We start from the raw sequence: 21,970 nt of genomic DNA, 5'->3' as shown, positions 1-21,970 counted from the left end.
TTGATTGTGCTGGAGCTGTGCCCCTGAATTGCAGAGTAGGGCACAGCAGGTGGAGCCTTGAGCAAACATGAGGCAGAAAATGGTGCCTACCCCAACCTCTCAACTTGCCACTCTCCCCATCCAGCTGAGACACTGCTGCTCACACTTCTCAGGGTCTTCAGAGCAGCGCTTTGTGCCCTGAGTGCTGGTTTTTCTGTGCCACCACCAAAATTAGGCTGCAAGTGACAGGTGGGGAGCTGGTGTTCAAATCTGGTCTTGGCTGGTGGTAGTGGTGACAGGAGGGTGAACGCTGCTGGGGAGATTCCTTTACTTTTCCATTTTTCTCCCTTCAGCTTTGCTGTGGCATGTAAGTTGTGCCAACAGGACTGCGTTCAGAGGCTGTTTATGGCAGTTAACCCTTTTGATTTTCCAGCTGCATTGAAACACTGGGCACGGCTTAGAGAAAATGAAACCAATGTTTGTGCTGCCACAGTAAATGGGAGCAAAAGGTTGAATGTTCACTGGCAAACCCTGTGCACAGCTGCACTTTCCTGCCTTTGTTCTGGGGGACCTGCCAGGGCTGCATAGAGCAGGAGGGATGTAGGAATTTGGGGAAACGCTCCCACCTCTGTGTCAGTACATTGGGGAAATCAGAAAGAAGTAGCTTGTGAGTATCACAGGGCAGAAGTGCCTGTTCCTGCACAGGGACATTGGGTCACACTACCAGTGTCACCGCAGCTCCAGGGTGGTGGGACACCTCAGTATACAGTACTTGGGCTCTTCACAGTTTTGCAACATTTGCCAGACAGCTCACACCCCATGAGGCTCAGTTTCTTCATGTAGTAAGGAAACCTGTGACATGCACATCCTGGCTCAGCAGCTTTGAGATGAGCTATTAAAGGATCTTGATTTAAGATGATTTAAGTCCCAGATTTAATTTAGTCTCCTTTTACTCATCCGAGGTGCTAACACATAAAGACTCAATAGAATTTATTTGTACAGTAGATCCCTAATCTGCTTAAACAGATCAATAAACACCTTCTTTTCTCACGTGTCTGCTATTAAATGCATCATTTTGTCTATGTATGTACAGAAATGTTTTTGTTTCTTTCAACTACCTTAAGAATTCCGGCACTTTATGTCTGCACCTTATATCTGCTGGGGAACAGAGCAGGGCTTTTGTCCTTCCACACTTGGGAAGAGCAAAATCTATTCAGAAATCATCGTAGAAGTAGTGCTTAGCAAAGCCTGTCAGTATGGCCTAGTGACAGGTGAGAGAGCAATGCTAAGGGTTTTCTCTTAAAATCGTCTGATGTCCACAGGCCCTTAGAGGCAATCCACCCAGGTCATGGTGGAGTCATCCACTGGCGCCGCGGTGCTTGAAGTAGACTTGAGCAAAGTGCACCCGGGATGATTTAAAGGTTTTGAAATACCAGCAGAGGCCTCACAGTGTGTGAAATTTGGCTGAGGTCCCTCTAACGTGGTAGTGTCTTTGATGATGGGTCTGAGTAGATGTTTGAGCCAAGTACAATCTTCTCCCATTCAACTTGATGGAGTCTTGTGCAATTCCATGTAAAAATGGGAGACATCACTGTGTGCATCAGTGCCATGGTTTTGGCTGCGATAGCCTTAATTTTCTTTGTAGAGGTTGGTATGAGGCTGTGTTTGGGATTTCTGATGAAAATAGTGATAATAATACACCAGTGTTTTAGTTGTTGCTGAGCAGAGTTACACAGAGCCAAAAACTTGTTTCTTTTGCTGCCCTGACAGTGAGGAGCTGAGGGTACACAAAGAGCTGGGAAGAGATGCAGGCAGGTCTGGTGACCCCGGCTGACCAGAGAGATATCCAGTGCTCAGCAGTAAAAGCTGAGGTAAAGAAGGAGGATATTTGGAGTGACTGACATTTGTCTTACAGCTGCTACCTGTGATGAGTACCTCTGATGAAAGGGTAAGGGTTTGCAAAAGTAGTACTTTTGCAAAGTATTTTATTGAGGCATATTTGGTGATGATGACTCCTACAGGCATGCTCATGAATTACAGTTACACCTGTAGCTTGGATTGCCTGTCAAGGTGCATGAAAGCATGAGGAAAGTCTGGGTGCTCATCAGCAGCTACAGCACAGTTGGTATATTTTGGACTTACTAGCAAGCCTCAGTTGGCAAAAGTTCAACAGAAGGGACCGATTCCAATTTTTCTTGTCTGCAGCAGGTCTCCATGACACAGATGATGTCATTTTAGGACCTGGCAGCAATTTATAGTCAAAGTGTGAGGTCTGAGGTGGACAAATGACAATTCAAACGTATCCTGTTGCACCTGCTGCAAATAAATCTTCTTACTCCTCTGCTTGCCTCAGAAAATAAGTCAGCCAACATTTGCAGAACCTGCAAGTAGGACAGTAATGTTTGTTTCATTGTTCTGTCCCTTGCTCAGGGGATAATGCAGCAGTCCAACTCTGGCTGAAGATAGCACAGCTGGTCTTTTTGCTCTCCTTCTCTGAAACAAGAAGCAACACCCTTGAAGCACTGATCTAGTGTGATTGTTGGCAGTGGCACAACCGTAGGGTGTCTTATTTCCACTGTCACTGTGGAATTAATATTAAGCAGTGAAGGGAAGGTGGAAAAAGGCAGACATGAGCTCAGAGAGAAGCAATCGCTGCAGTTCCTATGAAACTCTCCACTTTCCCTCTGTGAGAGGGGCTGGAGCTGTTCTTGCAGTTGCATCAGTGGGGCCGTGTTTCTGTTGATGCAGTTGAGCTAGCTGGTACTGGCTGAGGGTTTGGGCCTTGGTTTGTCATACTGCTTTTTGGACAGATGCTGTTTCTTAAGAAATTGTGTTTCTCTGGGAGCAGAGTAAAGGCTGGCTCCATTTGTCAAGTTAGGTGCTCACCTTGAAATAAGACATGGAAAATGACTGTGTCCTTTCGTACTCTTTCAGAATCTTTTACAAAAAGATTATTTCTATCTTTCCTCTGTGTGCATTTGCAGGGGTTTTCATTGTATTAAATATGTGTTAAAGATAGCACTTGGGCTGTCCAGAGGATGTAAGAGATGAGAGGAGAGCTGCCCAGCAACAAATAAACAACTCCAGTTTTCCTTTTGCAATAAGCATTGCCTTAAACCCTTTGTTGCTCTATTTGGCCATTTGTATGCATGCCACTTAACACACGTGTATAGGTTTTAACTATGCTGTTGAAACTGGGCTGATGGACCACTGTAGGCCTCTTTCATCAAACAATGGGTGAAACTCCTCATTGGAACTTTATTGTGACACGTAAAAAAGTACTTCCAAACTCCTACACAAAAGCGCAATGCTTTGAGGAGCTTTTAATGAAATGTTGTCATTTAAAGCATTGCATCTCTACAGGGAGAGGTGTGCTGAAGTATCTGGGGACTTGGTGCATAAAGCTTCTTGTATGGGAGCAGCTGAGTCACAGCCTGAACCACTGATTGAGCACCTGAGAAAAGGACCTGGTCAGCCCTGGGAGCACAGGTGAAGGCAATTCATCTGTGTGACCAGAAGGGGTGGAGCCTGGCTGCACCTCTCTTAGACCTCATTTAAGGGCTGACCCCCACTAGGGAAGGATCTCTTTTTGGCGATTCCTCCCTGGTGAAGCTTTCCCCTGTGAGCATGGAATCTTCTCGTACAGGTGAGCCATCTTCTTCCCTTTCTTTATAGCACCTTTCCCATTATATTGATCTGTTCAATTGCTACACCTCTCAAGTATGAGGAATTACAAGTTTGCTGTTAGCCTTCGTGTCCAGCTGAAATGGAAAAAGCTTGTCTCTTGCCAAAGCTATGAGGAAATAAGAGGTTGCCACAAATTGTTTTGTGATCATTAGTCAAGCATGAGCACTTATTCTATTCTCATCTCAGCTAGTTCCCGTTTCTTTCATAAGAATTTCTTCTCTAATGAACTACAGAGGTCCAGTGCAAAACCTCTTCCTTATCACAGAATGATCTAGCCAATGTAGTTTGTTGCTGCTGCTTTGGAGGTCAGCAGAGAAGTGCACCAGCATTGTTCTCCAGTCACACCAAGGGGCAATTCTGTCCTGGGACTTCATGTTAAAGTTCAAGCCTCTAGTGTCTGGGAAGATGTCCATCACTGGGATGTTCTTCCAAGCAGGACTGTCCACCTGCCTGTACTGCAAGGGCATCAGGGTAGGAGTGACTGATTTCCCCACTCTAAGGATACTGCAGAGGCGGATATCCTGAAGAAGATAGTTCCTATTACCTGTCTCACCATCAAATGCCCAAGGAGAACTGGACACAGCCCTGCTCTCTCTGATGTCTCCCAGGAGTTTCTCTAGGGTATGTCCTGTGTTTTGCAGCAGATGAGGCATGCTGGTGCAGCCATGGAGTAGCCCTTCTGAAGGGAAACCCCACCTGGCTCCTTTTTTGCTGAGGTTTATATAGCACTCAGTAATGAACCATCCTCTCCCATCTCTTCTGCAGATTGTTTTCCCCTCGTGTGAGTTATAGCTCTTCTTCCCTGGGGGTCCTAAACTGGAAAGTTCAGAAAAAAAACCAAAACAGTAAAAAAATAGTCAGTGGTGGTCTAGACAGATAGAGCCCCAGAGATTTTGATTCTAAACATTACCAGTTTTCAAAAACAAGCCAGATCACAGGAGGGTAGTTAGGTTTTTTGATTTGCTATGGAAAGAACATGTACTGTCAATGAATGGGCTCTCCACTGATTTCATCATCAAGGATGATTCTTTGATGTCACCAGATATTCTTATGGAAGTGCTCCTGGTTGGCAGACTACTCATAGTGTGGACCCTATCAGCCTGTGCGTGGGCACAGCCTATGTGGTGATGGCACAAACATCAGCCTGTGCCTGGAGGGGTGCATGTCCTGGTCTGAAGCAGAGAGGAGGCACCACTCATCTACTTTTTTTTTTTGGAGGGTGCTAGACAGGTACACAGAGATGTTTTGGCAAGGAGATGTCATATGTGAGGCAGATGGCAAGGAGGACTACTGGTTAAATGGAGATAGACTGAAATCCTGGGTATATAGATGCAAATGCTTTTCCAGTGATAAATAGGGGAACAATTGTTAGGTAGAACTAAATGTCTGAAGGCTACTTAGATAAAAAGATTTCCAGAGGACATGCAATTCTCTTGTAACTGTTAAATTCTCCATTAAAGATAGTTTGCAGATGAAAAGCAAGACATTTACAGGGCAATCACTTAAATGCTAGCTGCTATGTCAAGCAAAAAGGAAAGGTTCAAGAGCACTTATCTGTAACAGAAGTTATTTAAATGCATAAAAATGAACAGAGCATGGGACTAATTCAGGTGCCTTCCTTAATCTCTTGAGAAAGAACACATAGTTTCCTAGAAGTTTTGTGTTTTCCTATTTACAAGAATATTTCAAATATTTTACTATATTGTTAGCCAAGAGCTAGTTTCATCTGTTTTCTAAGTAATCTGAAATTGATATTGAGCTGAAAGACTGTTCTCTGGTAAATACATTTTTCTCTGAATATTCCTGGCATGTGTTCTCCGACTTTTTCTTGTAACTGCTTATTCACACTATCTGTTTGTAGCAGAGAGAGATCAAATTACTTAAAGATTAAATATATATTCTTTGCAAAAGCATATATCAAAAATATATGCTTCCAGAACCAGGGCCTGGGTAGAGCATGGTGCTGTTTCACATGGCCACCTAAGGGCCCATCACTGCTGTGGGCCTTGCAGGTTTTTGACTTTGGCCAAGGTGGTGGTGCTTGGTGGCCACTTCACAGCTGGCAAGTCAGAGCTGACTCTTCCCTGGCTTTGGTGCTCCTAAGTTACCTTTGGAAATTTCCCTCCACGCTTTAAAGGATGTCATGGCCTTCCCAGGGTGACAGCTCTGCAATGCATCTAGGGATGTGGTGGGGGCACTTGGGGAAGGAGGTGACTGAAACAGTGAGTGAGGGGGGTCACCTCGTTAGTGTGTTGTCATCTCAGACACCTTGCTGAGCTACCTGTGTATGGTCAAGGGCAGGAGGCAGGCAGCCCTAAAGGGTGGTACCCAGGCTCTTAACTACAGACACCTCCCCTGGGATGGGATGACTCAGCACTGGCAGTGCCCTGATGACTGATTCAGACAGCCAGCTTGCTACATTGGGTTGAGATAATCTTACTGTAAAGGGTGGGGATTTTGGTACCAAATGTCAACAAAGCGGTCATGTATGCTTTCAGAGAACAGCTTTTCAGCCTGAGATCCATGTGTGAGAGTAGTTGTACAATTGTTAACAGGTTTGAGGTCAATTATTCACTCCTTCCTGGGAGAACTGGTATGTCAGCTAGGGAACAGCAGTAATACCAATACAGGTTTTAAGTGTAGAAATCTTGGGCTTGGTCTCTGAAATCAACTATTGAATTTAAGGGAGAACAGCTTTCTTAATGGATTTTGATGTCTGTGTAAGCATAATTTCATTCTGACATTGCTTTAACAGTTTTGTTATTACGTGCATCTTTTAATTATTTCTCACACTAATTTTACGGGTGTTTCTGGCAGGGTAGTAATGCTCTCACTTTGTTCCTACTTTCACTTTGGCTCCTTCTGGCTTATAAGGGGAATCCTCTCTCATGACCATCCCATAATTCTGAAGGAATAAGTGTCAGAGGACTTTTTGCTTTCTAACTCAGGCAATTCTGTGAAGTGCTCTTAAATCCTGTCCTGTATGAACCCCTCCCTGCTAATCTATCAACCTGCTATTTCCTTCCAAGGTCTGAATCACAAGGAGCTGAGCTGTTTGTGAGGTGCTAAGTATTCTTAACCCATCACAGGAGAGAATATTCACTTTGCAGGCCATGAACTCGATCTATCTGTTATTCCTGGGGACTGCTGGCAGAGCAATGTGAGGACTTCTCTCTGCCTGTCTTGGAGAATGATACATTCAGACTGGCTCCACAGGCATTTGCTGGAAGGAGAATAAAGTGATGTGAAGTCATGTTGAGAGCTGGAGCACACATGTGGGTTGAAGCTGGCTTTCTGCTTCGAGGTCCTGTGAGAGTAATTGCTGCATTGTATGAAAGCTCAGCAGTAGTGTTCAGCTGCAGCCAAAACATATTGCCTATGCCTGAAATGAAGGCTCAGCTGGCCAGAGGAGCCTTGTCAGAGGACCTGCTGACCAGGTGTTGTGGTTTAACCCAGCAGGTGGCTAAACACTACACAGCACTGTGCTCACTCTCACCATTCCCTGTGGGATGGGGGAGAAAATTGTGGGGGGAAAGGGGGGGGGGGGGGGGGAGGAAGTAGACTCATGGGTTGAGATTAAAACTGGTTTCTAAGGTAGAGAAAAGAAAAAGGATAATACTTATGACTATATATATGTGAATGTATATAACAAGTGATGCACGATCAAAACCAACTGATTCCTGCATGTAAGACCGTGATGTCAAAAACTCCAGTTCCATTCAGCTCCTTCCTCATCCTCTCGCTCTTCCCCTTCCTGCTTATGTTGTTTCTGTACTGCTTTGCTCTGGGGATGATGAATAATCTATCTAGGGTGTTTACACCTCTCTCTTGTTCCCACAGTATAACCTTGTATGTGGCCATGCCTGGATGCTGGATCTCTCACAGGCTGTTCTCAACCTGGGCTTTCTGGTTGGCGCCTTCACCCTTGGCTATGCAGCAGACAGGTAAAGTGTTAGCACTGCTGTCCTTCTATTTGTTTGGAGATGAAATAACTTGTAGTGACCTGCCGTAAGCACACATGACCACTCTGGAGGTTTAGTGAACTTTGGGTAAACATCTCGAGTCCAAGTTAACCAAACCTTGACTTCCTTTTGGGCTGAAATCTTCAGGCAGTGATACTTCCTAATCATAGCTGGACTTTAAAATGTCACAGGAAGAGCCTTTCTTGTGGTTTCCAATGTTTTCTGTACACATCTGGACTCAGGAAGGGCAGAAGGACACAGAATGAGAAAGATGTATTCATAAGAGCCTTCTGGACTGGTGATCACTGGAAAATAGTTAAAGGAACCATTCAGGGCAGCAGCTACTTAAGGAGGAGTGAATGCAGTAGGGTAACTTCACATGCTGGACTCACATGTAGACCATCAAGATCATAGCTCTGTAAGGTCTTTAGCTGTGCTAGGGCGGGCTGGATGAATGTCAAAGAAAAGATGTGGCTGACAACCAGTCTTGGGTAGCAGCCCACTCTACAGCAGGGAGCTCCCACTATTTCTACCTATTTCTCTCCTGAAGCGGAAGAAGGAGCCTGGCTTCTGCTTTGTGTTGGTAGTTACTGATAGGCAACCTATGTTTTGTCTAAGAGTACCCCTGTTCACTATTATCAGTTATCAAAGAAAAATAAAGGCTGAAATAAAGTATTTTATGAAGAAATATGCTCTGCCAGCGAAGTGGACAGCAAGCAGAAACACAGAATTAACCAGAATGTAAATTCAAATACCATATTTTAACCTAGCAAATGAGTACTTTTAAGGAAAACTTGATCTTTTCAAGGGATATAGTAGTAAAGGATATAGGGAAGGGGAAGAGATGTCATGACACTGGCAACTTAGGATATCTTTGCTCAGTGTTTGGTTGTGCAGTTGTAATACTAGTACCTTAAGACTGTATAACAAGAGATACTACAGCTAATTATTAAATTATAGTATGTCCAGGAGTACCTGTGTATTAATTATAATATAACTAGAGCACAACTATGATTGCTATGCCTTGATGGAGGCACTGGAGGAATGTGCTGCACCCAGACCATTAGACTTCTTGACAGCACTCAGAAGAACTGACTGGAGTAAAAATAACCTCCTACCCTGATTATTGTCCCATAGCAACTCTTCTCATGAAACCTTTTGAACAAAATGAACAAATGTATGAATCCTTTCTGGTAATACAAACAACTGTATCAGTCTTCAATTTCTTTTTAAAACCACAGCAGTAACAACACCAGAAAAAATCAAAATGGAAATTCTAGTTGTGTTCCAAGGACACGATTGCTATTGAAATTATAGGGTGGTTTTATTGTGTTTGCTTTTTTCCTCTTTTTTCTTCTGGAATTGTGGCTTACCTCCAGCTCACCCATTAATAATGACACTTTGTTTGGAAAATGAGACTAATGAGAATAAGCTAGGCAGACTTGAAAACCAAGTGGTCTTAAACCTTAAAAAAAAAAAATAATCAGATAAGGTGACTAAGGAAGAAATGGCTTTCTTTCACAGAGCTGACTACAATTACAACTAAGAGACTAATCTGTGTAAACAGAACCCTCCCTCCCCCTCAGTTTTTTTCCCTTATTTCAACTACAAACTGTGACTTAGGGACCATAGTTTAGCTACAATATGATCAGCACTTTTCTAAAATAAAAGAGAATCTGATGAGAACATCACCAGTTCTTAAATTAGTGATGTAAAGTCAGTGATAACTACCATGGAGAAAATAGTCCCATATCCTGAGGGCCAAGACTGCAAATTTTCAGGCAGCCTCCATTTGGAACAAGGCATGTTTCAAAAAGGCACCTTTTGAATTTCTCATTCAAATGAGATGAAACACTCTATTAACTACCATAATTTTCATTTTCTTTTTTTAACAGATATGGCAGAATCCTCATCTACTTGCTCTCCTGCCTTGGGGTTGGGATATGTGGTATCATAGTGGCATTTGCACCAAACTTTACTCTATTTTTGATCTTCCGTTTTCTCCAAGGTGTCTTTGGCAAGGGAACCTGGATGACGTGCTATGTGATCGGTGAGAACTGTTATCTTCCTTTTTTCTGGTTCAGAGTGAGGGAATGAGGAATGGAGGACTTGCAGCTGCAAGCGCAAACTTGTTTCAATACCAAGTACAGATATGAGATGGATATGAGCAGCAGCATACATGCCTACTTGACCTCATGAGATCCCATAGAGAAGAGCAAGGAAGAAATAACGCATAAGGGCAGCCTAAAAAGAGTGATGGCCTTCAGAACTGTTTGCATTCTCCTTTCATATATGTCACCACACTACTTGTGTGTAGCGGCTCATAGGCAATGCAGAAGCAATGCAACTCTTCCTGTTGATGTTCTCTGAGGACCTTTTATGGGTATCTAGTCTATGGACTCTAATGGGGATAGAAATGGTATTAAAAATCCAGAAATAGAGGAGCAGAATGCATGTGAAGGTTTATTACATAAAAAAAATCTCCAAGACAATAAAAATCTATTAAATAAGCCCAGAATCAAACAGGATATACAGACATGGATATGGTTAATTTTGGCAGAATCTGAGCATCTTCGACAGATGCTCAGAGGAGTTAACTGCATTTGCACAGTAGGAGGATGGACTGTTATGTTCATCATCCTTTAGCTGGGAGGCTTTGCTCAGTGCCAGGCTGGACAGACTGTACGCCAGGGTCCATATTGGGATTATTATATCCTGAAAAAGGAAAAGAAGGGAAAGCTGTTTCATATATAGCATCAAAACAGCAGAGATCCTGACTGTTGAACAGCTTATCGTCATGGCTCAGCGATGAAGTTCCTTCATAACAAGCTTGCTTTTCATGAAAGAAATGTGTTGTTATCAGCAACTTGAATGACTGCCAAGTTCAGAAAAGGGAAACTCTCCAGCATCCTTCTAGAGCATGAAATTGGATCACATTAAGGAAAGCATCCTACTAGAGATGATGCATCAGATTTGCTTTAACAAGGAAGTAATCAATAATCTGCTGTGATGACCCCAAACAGTGGAAACACCACTTAGTGCAAAATTTGTACCATCTGTAGTCCATGAGGCCTGTGATTATTATTATTTTTTAAATGTCTGGATATAGTCAGTGAGTGAGAACAAAGCTGCAATCAGACATAAATGGTTACAGTGAGACCTGGGAGCCCCATGGGCTCATGGGTACATGCATGCTACCTCCAAGCTTTTGTCTAGCCCTCTCAGTATCCAAAGCCCAGAAGCACTCTGTTTTCTGAGTGAAGTTTCATTGTAGAGCAGTTGAAGTCTAAAGTCTGGTGAAAGGGCCAGAATTTGCTTTTACTTTCACTTTATTATTTGCCATAACATATCTCCCACGTTGTTGATATGGGCCTCAGAACCACAACAGGTTGCCCCAAGAACTCCCTTTACTTTTACGACCCATCCCTCCCTGAGTCAATGCTGTGGCAATCATTTTAGGCAGTAAATTTGCACCAGGGCAGTGTGTATGTTAATGAACAGTTAATAAAAACAGTATTGGTGTCATCTCTGCTTTACCAGCTGGAATTATTATTTGTAGAATTGTCTTTTTTTATTATTTTTGAAGTTTTCTCTAGGCAAACTACTTTTATTGTGAAGGCTAGGTAGTGGGAACAGTTAGGAAAGAAAGCAGAGATACTTCTTCATATGTTGCTCATCTCAGCTATCGATCTTATAGCCATGGGTTCCTGCCTGGCATATGGACTTACACATGTTTCATATATAGATACATTCATAAAATAAAAAAAGTCCAGCAAAGGATTTAAAAAAAAAAAAAGGCTATGTTTGTTCTAGTAAATGGAGCAAACTGTAGACTGTATCTTTAGCCCTCAGAGCAATCAGCATGGCAGAGCTAGACTCTCTTCCCCATGGAAGTCTTGTCCATACTGTCTGTGAGTGCAGCCCCTGCCTGGACAATCCTCTGATCTAGAGCATAAGTCAATATTATGTGAAGGGGAATGCAAACAACTGCCACTAACTGTGATGCAGTCCCAAGACCCTGGTCTGTCCCTGTTTAATTTGTTAGTAAATGTGTAGTCAGAGACCTCTAGCTGAAGAATGGTGGGTAAGTTGATGGTGTGGTATCACTCATGTTTGGACAAACCTGGTGACAGCTTATACAGCTGAAGGCAAGATGCTGGGCTAGACAGACTTGTGAACTGATACAGTGCCATCCTTCCTTATGGCCCACCACTGACGTTTTTCTTTTGAGCTAGGTTTGTTTCTGTTTTGTTTATTTTGGCTTTCTATCTGCTCAGTTACAGAGATTGTTGGTTCTGACCAGCGGATCGTTGGGATTGTGATACAGATATTCTTCACCTTGGGAATTATGATTCTCCCTGGAATTGCTTACTTGATTCCTACCTGGCAGGGGATCCAGCTGGCCATTTCACTGCCCAACTTCCTTTTCCTGCTCTACTACTGGTAACATTGCAGTTATTGCTCTTATTGCTATTGCTGTTAGAGCACCTTGAGACTGCCACAGTGGCTCAAAGTCTCTAGTGTGCAAGATGTAAATTAGGGAGGTGACCTTATGTACATGTACGTACTAAGCCATATATCCTTCTCCTTCACGTTGTACTGTTTCTTCAAACGTTTCCTGTCATTGCCGTGGCACTTTTAGACCGTGATTAATCTTAACTGCAAGTAAGCAGAAACTGAAATGCTGAACTGTAGTCTTGCTTTGAGCGTAGTTTATAAGCGTATGCATATAGCTAGAAGGTTGCTGGTCTACCTGTTCTTGGAAGTACATGTGGTTAATGTTGACTTTTAGTAGTCCCTTGCTGTTCTACCAACAACCTGTTGGCTTATTGGTTATTGTAGTTCGATGTACAGTGTGCAGATAAAGGTAAGAAATGTAATGAACTTTGCAAAGTACTGACAGTCTATTTTCTCCCTTCTTGCCCACAAGGATGACGTACTGTGTGGGAGACTGAGGAGTTTTATCTTCAAGAGATTGAAAAATCAGTGTGTTGGGTATAAAAGCAGGCAAAAGGCAAAGGACTTTTCTTTAGTTAAGATTTTAATGGGCAAAACACCTGTTAATGACTTCTCTGTTTTTACAGGGTCGTTCCTGAATCTCCACGTTGGCTTTTGACACGCAAAAAGGGAGAGAAGGCGTTAAAGATCATGCATGACATTGCAAAACACAATGGAAAATATCTCTCACCGCATTACTCTGAGGTACTGTCATCTGTCTGAGCTAGATTTTTTTTTTCTAAGGTTTCTTAATCTTTTGAAGGTTCAATGTGTTTTGTATGGTGGGCAACACTCGGAGCATCACACCAGAACAAGGTTGTAATCCCCATGCTTATGTTGTTAAGTTCAAGAGTGTTGGAATGTACAACTGGCTAGAAAGACATGGGCTGAAGAAAAGAAGCTTGCAAAACAATGAATTAAGTCTCTCATTTGAAACATTCCTACCTTAAAACCCTGCAGATTACTAGCCTAAACACTAGCTATACACTAACATTATTTCAGAAATTATTTTCTTATTGAAAAGAAACTACTTACAGAAAATGTCCATCTATAAGCATATAGTAGTATCCTTCATGTCTATGTACGTGCGTATACATTCATTCTTACATGTATGCAGAATTATGATGTGTGACTTTTAAGTAGGGTTTCCCTGGGGTGGGGGGTGTTTGTCAGGGAAAAAGTTATAGTTAACTTCTGTGGCCAAGAAATGAAATATACAGAATAAGACTGTTGTATGTTAGTGAAACAACGTGATTGAAGGAGATTTGAGGAGAAGTAATAGCTTAGGCCAGCAATTAGTGACCATGTCACCAGTGAAAGCCAAAGCATGAATGTAATACCAGCCAAAGTCAGGAAATCACCCTGAGCTGTACCACAAAGCAGAATGAGCTATGCTGAACTAGCCTTTAGCACAACAGAAGTGCAGGTTGAAACTACTGAGAGATAAGTAAACTGAAAAGGCTAACTAATGAGCCTAACTAATGCAGCTCCTGCGCCCTCTTCCCCCCTCCCCTCCTCTCTGGACATCAGCATATTCAAAGCCTCACATCAGAATGCACATGTGTCTTTCCCTACTTCTTGCTATAAGACATATTTAATTTCTTTCAGAAGCATTCCACCTCATGACCCTGAGGCACACATAGCTGCAGCAAATTAACCCAGCTTCAAGCTGGATCTGTTCCTGGGACCTTTTCAATATGCAATGTGTCATCTTTGGTGCTGTGCCCAGAGGAGAGACTGTATCTCCAGGAAGCATGTTAGCAGAGGAGTGAGTGCATTTCTCACGTTAACTCACGTCAGAGTTCTCATTCACATTGCAACTCCAGAATTTCAGGTAGAGAAGTCCAGGTGTGGAGGGATGGGGATGAGAAGCATTATCTTTAATCATATTTTGGCTAAGATTTTCCTGTCCTTCTACAACAGTTTCATTGCCAGTGTCCCTTGTATGGCTCTGGATGTATCAGCCTTGTGTTTTTACTGGCACACAGAAACCACAGATGACCTTTGTATAAAAACAGATAAACATTTCTTTCTGTTGCTCGTAGAGTTATGACATTGGCACAGTTCACCTCTGTACAGAACTCATTAACTTTGTTGTATATTGTAAACACTTTTCCCAGTTGCTTGTAATTATCTTAGTATTTATTTTTCATGCTAATTGTTTCATACTTGATCTCTATCCAAAAGGAGAAGGAGCCATGACTAGTTGAGTAAGAACTGCTTCTTGAGAGAGTCATGGATCAAAATCCTTTCTCCCTTTACACATAGGCATTTCCAGTGTATATATTAGCCTACATGTATGTGTTATACACATGCACACGTGTTGTCCTGCACAGAGTTAAGTATGGGCAGGCTTACGTCTGTGCTATGAGTAGCCTTTGAAACTTACTGCTGAAAAACTGAGATGTAATTCTATGGGGCATAAACATGTCATGGAAGTTAATTATAAAACTTCCTGCAGAGTCTTCACATTGTGTATCTTTGGAAACATGCGCTCTTGTCTTTGCATTCCTGGCTGCACTGATGTGAATAGCAGAGCTCTCCATGACTTCAAGGGAGAAAAAAAGAACTTTCTTCCTGACAAATTGTTGACTCTTCAGTGTTTTATTTCTTCATCTGTACAGAATGCTCAGTTATGCTTGGGGTTATTATGATTTTATTGAGACATTAAAATGTGTGGTTGCAGCCATGCCGAATTTATCTTCCATCCTTTGGAGGACAAAAACCATATTTGCACAAAGGCACAGCTGATGGCTGGCAGCCTGCTCTTATAAGCGAGTCATGTCAGCTTTGTAACTATACTATGAGCAAGTCCAAGAGCAGTGCAGAACCCCAGCAACCTCAGCTCACCCTACAAAATGCTCTGGAATGCAGCAGAAGTGGCAGTGCTTTGAAGAAAACTCAGGGCTCTGGCTGCAGAAGAAAAGCAAGAAAGAGCAGAAAGTTAGTTCAAACAATTGGGTCGTTTGTCTCTCTACTTAAAAAGTTTTGTGACTCTCAGTTACAAAAAGCCATGCTTAAATATGGCCATATAAATCTCACTGGAAACATCTGTGCTGCTTTGTGATCTGAAATACAAACACGGAACAACAGCCATGGGCGCAGCCCTGACTGAGCTGAGGAGACATTCAGACAATGCTTTGGCCTTTACCTGTTGCCTCTTTATGAATGCTTGTGGCCCTATGTACTTCTCTGTCTCACCCTATCTCCCTGCAGGCCAGGATTGCCTCTCTGGGGGTCCCAGCAGCCAGGCTGCCTGAAGTCCCCCTTAAAATATGCAGCAGGTTTAACTCCGTGTTTCCTTCAGTTTTTCTGTGATCCGATGGAAGTTCCAACCATGGCTGCCAGTCCTTAGGCAGACCCATGCCTGGTCTCTGCCTAAAACCACCTGTCTCTTCCTCACCTGCAAAAAGAACATAAGAATCAAAGGTCTGCATGTTGACTCAGACACCAGCATATGTCTTAATGTTATGTCTCTATAAATATCAATAGCGAATGCTTAGGGAACAAAATAAGGGCAGTCTCTTGAGCAGGGGTAGCCTGATCATTCACCTGGTATGTTCCTCAGCCTCTGGTTCCTGGCAGGTTTGGGAAACCCCTGGACAGGTTCTCCTTCTGATTCACCACATAAAAACTGCTGGCCAAGTCAGCCTCCGTGGATGTGCTTAATCCCTTTTTGGCCCTGCTAGTGTTCTGGCTCCACAAAACCCTAAGGCAATGAGCTCCAAAGTATAATCATAATATAATCATATAATCAACCAACCCTTTTCTGTTATTGTTAAACCTTCTAGCTAGTTACTTCATCATCTGCCTCGTTATAATCGTGCTAGAGGAAGTGTGAGCAGACTTATTTAACCTCTGAGGCATATGAGAATAATTAATCCATACTTCACAGGATTTTTAGTTGTTTCAGGGTAAAAGCCTTGCTCAGCATAGTGCTTTGTATTTGAAGTGCCTCTGAATTTCACCAGTTGCATTTTGCAGCCCCTTCACAGAGCTGTTTTTTCTCATGCTTTCTGTTGCCCGTCTGTGTCACCACTGGCCATCCCACAACCCATTGCTTTTCCTGGCCTGTGGCATTCTCTGCTCTGAATGACCATCGTGTGGACAAAGCTATTTATTGTCTTTCAAGGGATTCCAGGTCAATCTCTTTCAGTTTACTATGAGGAAATAATTTTTCCACTCTCAAGTCAAGATTTGAGGTTTTTTTTTTTCCAATTTTTGAACTATCATTGCTAAGGAGAACCAGCAGCTGAATTCAATTACAACCTATTTCCAATAACTATATACTGCTCCAGAGTGCTGAAAGCAGCAAACCAGGCTGCCAGTTTGTTTGTTCACTTGACTGAAATACTGCTGAGCACTGCATTTACTTAGATACTGTGCTGTTAGATGCCTAACAGCTGATTCTGCTCCTTGCCTTTCTCCTCAGATCACTGTTAGCAACATGGAGGTCACCAATCCCTCCTTTCTTGACCTGGTGAGGACTCCTCGGATGAGGAGGAACACACTCATCCTGATGTACGCCTGGTGAGTAATAATCAGTACTGCTTGTTATGTGGGCGGAACATTATCAAGAATAATCCTCTGCTGACTTCTAGGTTCTTCCCAGTCATTTGCAGTCATTTGTTTGCCTCTCAGTGCTATTTTGTCTTTGGTGCTTAGGTTCACAAGTGCCCTGATCTACCAAGGGCTTGTCATGCGCCTAGGAATTGTTGGAGGAAACCTCTACCTGGACTTCTTCATCTCAGGAGCTGTGGAGTTGCCTGCTGCTCTCCTAATTTTAATCACAATTGATCGCATTGGCCGGCGCCTTCCCTTTGCAATAAGCAACATCGTGGCAGGAATTGCATGCCTTATTACTGCCTTCTTGCCAGAAGGTAATTTCCAGTCCTTCCCTACATTGGGGTACTTAGGTCAGTGGCTTTTCTCTCTGACACCCCTTAAAGAAGGGCATGTAGACAAAAGTAAAAGGTCTCCAGTGATGCAAGCAGAACCAAGGGCCATGAAGCAACACAATTTATTTGCTTGTAGGCTGTCCTGGGATACGTCACAGTTAATCTTTGATGAGCAGTGAACAACAGATGGGTGTAATCTTGGAAAATGCATATAGAGGCCCTGCACAGTTTTGAAGACACATGCAAGGGAAGAACAAACACACAGGAAAGGAAAATGCATTCATTGACTTGGGAGACTCTTAATGATGGAAGAAATCAGTGGTCTAGCTGAGACACTGTTGGGGTCCCCTTATTACAAAATAAAACTATACCTGGGAAAATATTATGGCCCTAACTTCTTGAGATCTTCCTCAGGGCTGTTCTGGTATTATCAGCTCCAGTGGCTCCGTGGTGCCAGGTTATTATGTGCTCTGTCCACCCTCATTCATGCTCTCCCTTCCATCCCCATCCAAGGAAGTAGGGGCTGTGGCACACAGCAGGAGTCTGGGCAATGCTCAGAGGGTAGAGGAATGGTATGGGTTTCAATTAAGTCATTCTTGCCTGATTTCAAGGACATGTAAAGGGTCTGATATCACTTGAAGGCTTCCCAACACTCCTTCATTTTCTTTAAATTGTTTTCCCTCCTGTATAGCTGTTATATTTTACCTTCAAGTGCGTATCCACAGGGGGACATTTGGAGATGCTGTGTACTGGGTGTTACCACATCAGCATGCTTTGCCTCAGAACAGCAAGGAACTGGCAGTCAAACAGGCGTTAGAGAGGCTCATTCTTCCCAGGGATGTTCCTGTCAGAACAAGTGGCAGTGCCTGCTAACCAAGAGGTTTTAGTCACAGACTTTATCAAGGGACAGTAGTTTTGCTTCAGAAGAACCATGAGGAACCATTTCAGGGGTGTGATGTGTTGACAAAAGCAGGTAGATTTGCAGTGAGTGCAAAATGAAATCCTTCAGAGAGGACTGCTGGCTCACCTCCCTCTCAGTCAAGCTCCCCGCAGAGCGATTCCTCCATAGTATTTATTACTGCATGTTTGAGGACCACTGAAGTCTGTGAATGCTGACTCTGCTCTCCTGAAGGATTTTGCCCACCGTGACAACCAAGACTCAGGTTTCTGCTTCTGGGAGTCCCTGTGAAGAGCCAACATGCTGTGCGCGGCTGCTGGCCAGTTCTCTGCTGTGGAACGCTGTCATTTGGGCACAGAGGGCCCAGTCCCAGGGGCTAAGATACTCAGAGATAGGACATCTGAGGTCCCAGTACTGCTTTCAAGTAAAATGTTTGCACAGATGGGAGAAGCCGCATCAGCAGTTTGTGAGAGCCTGGTCATGTTGGGGTGCTTGCACAGGTCAGGTCCCCTGGCTCAGGGAGGAGCTACACTCCTCCTCAGGGGTCCTATGGGCTGAAGGGGAACCAGGCTGAGAATGTGGGTTTGTTTTGTTCTTTCCAGCCTTTGCTTTTCTGGTATGTGTTTGAAAACAGAGTTTTTCAGGGCAAAGGCAGTTTCACAACATAAGATGAAATTTGTTGGGGGTCTTGTTTGATTATTTTGGAATGGAAAAACTTGCAAGCATCCATTTTCTGGTTCTTACTGAACTGAAATGTTTTCTTGTTCCTCCTGTTGGAGTTCTGAGAAAACACAATCTCTGCCAGAGCCCTCTCCAGAGGCAGAGCTCCCCTTCATGCCAGGGTCAGCATAACTCTTTTACTAGCCTCCCAGTCTGCTCAGTTGTGGTGTGTCCACACAGAAGACCATCCTCCTCCAAGAACATTGAGTTGCTCCACATTATGTTCTATGTGGCTCTCCGTCAGAGGCTGTTGGCTCTGTTGGCATCTCCAAATGGGGCTGGAGGACTGCATAGGGGTTTCACATGAGTTGGGATGGCTCTGCCCTGTGGTGTGGATGTGGCCATCACACCCCTTGTACCTGGCTCCCTGTTGACAGGCAGTGGCCAGAGCCTGAGTAGAGCAGAGAAAGCCTGCTTGAGTGGCTTGGGGCTGGTTGTGCCAGATACAATGCCAAGTGCCAGAGAAGGGGAGCAGGAGGATGCCCAAGAGCATCAGTGTTAGGAGTATGTCCAATGTGCAATGGATAAACAAATTATGAATTGTAGTTGGCCTACTCTGAGGAGAATGTTATGCTCTCCTGAATCAATTAGTTGGAAGTTATTTCTGATTCCCTGCAGCAGCATCTCATGATGCTGGAAAGCAAAAAATGCCAGTATAGACTGATATTTGCAGCAGTTTGACTTTCAATCTGGCAGGTACTGTTCAGCGTTGCTGTGTCGTAGCTTTTGCTGACAGGGCTTGAAGCTTTTAGGAGCATGAGAATAGAAATAGCATGTCTGAGAGAGACCTGAGGCCCATCTAACTCCAGACAAGGAATAACTCGGGCAGATAGGCAGTGAGGATGTGTTCTCCTCCTACCTGTCACACACAGTCATGACTTGTCACCAAAATGTTAGAGGCTGATTTGACCAGGGGTAGGAACAGCTTTCCAAAATGCTTTTTTCTTGTTTATCCCCAGTTGTATCGTTGGCTCTCCAATCCCTTTTTCAAGCTTGGTAAGTTGCTGTTGTCAGTGATTTCACATGGCAGGAGTTTTTCTGTCCGTGAGGAAGAATGGGAGTGTTGCCAATGACTACTAGTGAGCTCAGAGCACCTAAAAGGAGCCGTAACAGCCAGAGACTGCTCAGTCAATCCCACCTCAGCCTAATTGGGAAAATCCTTTGCCCTGCTGCAGTCAGTGCACATATCAGGGTGAAATCCCTGCGAGAGCTGCTGATAGCACACTGCTGATGCAGTAAAGTCCCCCTCACCAGGGTTTCTTTCTGAATGGACAGATATCCCATGGCTCAAAACCACAGTGGCCACACTGGGAAGGCTGGGCATCACAATCGCTTTTGAAATCGTGTACCTTGTGAACTCTGAGTTGTACCCAACAACACTGAGGTAAGGCAAAACTTTTTTGCTCTGCTTTTCACCATTCTCTATTTCACTTCTTTTTAGTAAAACTCATTTTCATCCAGAGTTTCCTAACTGAATAGCCATGCTTCAAGGTAGATGGCATATACTGATAATTTTGGAGTTAATTATATTGGCTTATCTGCTTGCTAGCACATGTTAAATATCTGGCACTGCTTTTCTTTTGCAGAAACTTTGGTGTTTCCCTGTGCTCAAGTTTGTGTGACCTAGGTGGGATCATAGCCCCATTTCTGCTTTTCCGATTAGCAGCCATTTGGTTGGAGCTACCTCTGATTATTTTCAGTAAGAATTGATTTCAAATAGACTTTTGGTTGATATATTCTCCTAGCAGAGCTTTTCTCTTAGAGCACTGATGTAAGCGTGTGGCCTCATCTTCCTTCAAACCTGCCCCTCTCAACCATCATGCCTAGTGCAAGAGGCTGAACAGCAAATGGTTGAGATCTGGGTGGTTTCATAGCATGCTGTGGAGGATCTGAGGCCCCACTGGTAACTGTGGATGTTATATTAGCCATAACTTCTTATTCCTGTAAAAAATTCCTTTCTTCAGTTTAATTTTGAAAAAATGAACCCAGCAGAGTAAATGCGCAGAAAAAAATATGTATTTTTTTTTCCAACAAGGGAGCTGGAACTAAACCAGACTTACAAGAGGGTACGTGTGGGTGGGAAAAAATGCAAAAGGTATAGGATAAAGTGAGAAGGGAAATTGATGCTAATGACAAATTTAGCTTGGAAACATAAATGGAAAGACAAAAGATACTTTAAAAAAATCCTATTTTTAAGAATAGAAGCATACAGAATACTGTGATTCCATTATCTAGTGCTGAAATACTCGTGCTGCTGAAGGATGTATATGAATTGACCTCTAAGATCTCTCATTTGGGGCAATTCAGGCTGCAAATGAAGTCATATCCCTCTTTTTTTTTTTTTTCTCTGTTTTTATTGTTTGTTTTTGTAACAGATGCTCGTTAAATTAGCATGAAGGTACTCAATAAGAGTAGTATTAATCAGAAATACCTGTTGTACTTTAAAAATATCTCTTTAACCTTAGTCTGAGTAAGTTTTACTTATCTGATAAACCCTGAACATAAAAAAGTAATACTTTAAAAAACTGGTTTTGTTTTTCTTCCATGCCCATTGCAGGTGTTCTCGCAGCTGTCTGTGGGATCCTAGTATTGCTTTTACCAGAGACAAAGGGAATCTCTTTACCGGAGACAGTGGAGGATGTAGAGCAACTTTCAGGGTATGCTATGCGTTTTCTAACTTTTACCTGATTGAGGTTTCCTGAGGGTGTTCTCCTCCAATCTTGTTGACCACCATAAATTATTGATGTTTTTTGAGCATCAAAGTAAATTCCCTAGTCAGACTGATGCTATGAGCAGGTAATATTTTACCAAATAGAAGTGTGAACTTTCCAGTACCATTAAGGCAGGTTGTTAAGCAAATCACCACCACCACCAAAAACCATTGGGAGATAATCCATATTTTTCTCATAAAATTTTCCTGTGTACTTCTGGAGGCAGAAAATGATAGTGTACAAGTGAGAGACTGCAAAGAACATCCTACAGTTCTCTTGTCAAGAAAACCAGCCATTGCCTCCATTAAGTGTGCTGTGAAGAAGAGCCCTTGATAATGTGAGCTTGTCCACAGCTTGTGAAAGCTTCCACAGCTTCCACTGAATGAATTTATAACTGAAGACATGTAGGCAGAGCTTCCCCATTCCTAGCACATGACAAGCTAGAATCTTCAATGCACTGCAGGCACACGGGGAAAATTTACACCTTGGCTTGCCTGGCAGCAAATTTCTTACTGAGTTAGTGACATTGACTGCTGTTTCATACAGTGGGTTTGGGTCTTGCATCAACAACATTTTACCATTTCAATACACATCCAAAAAAAAAAAAAAAAAAAGAAT

The 21,970-nt window shown here is 43.1% G+C and overlaps 1 protein-coding gene across 1 annotated transcript in view; it reads left to right on the top strand.

Annotated features, from left to right (window-relative positions):
- SLC22A3 (solute carrier family 22 member 3) overlaps window positions 1-21,970 on the top strand; it is a 26,681-nt gene that overhangs the window by 1,274 nt on the left and 3,437 nt on the right. The window contains exons 2-10 of the mRNA XM_419620.8: window positions 7,507-7,610; window positions 9,524-9,678; window positions 11,906-12,071; window positions 12,713-12,830; window positions 16,558-16,655; window positions 16,791-17,005; window positions 19,917-20,025; window positions 20,228-20,340; window positions 21,199-21,298. Of these exons, the coding sequence (XP_419620.5) occupies window positions 7,507-7,610; window positions 9,524-9,678; window positions 11,906-12,071; window positions 12,713-12,830; window positions 16,558-16,655; window positions 16,791-17,005; window positions 19,917-20,025; window positions 20,228-20,340; window positions 21,199-21,298 (1,178 nt within the window). The remainder of the gene's footprint in view (window positions 1-7,506; window positions 7,611-9,523; window positions 9,679-11,905; window positions 12,072-12,712; window positions 12,831-16,557; window positions 16,656-16,790; window positions 17,006-19,916; window positions 20,026-20,227; window positions 20,341-21,198; window positions 21,299-21,970) is intronic.

The sequence above is a fragment of the Gallus gallus genome, chromosome 3 (genome assembly GCF_016699485.2).
Source record: "Gallus gallus isolate bGalGal1 chromosome 3, bGalGal1.mat.broiler.GRCg7b, whole genome shotgun sequence".
NCBI lineage: Eukaryota > Metazoa > Chordata > Aves > Galliformes > Phasianidae > Gallus > Gallus gallus.
Note: the sequence above shows the minus strand (reverse complement) of the source record. Positions and strands in the feature narration are given on the sequence as shown.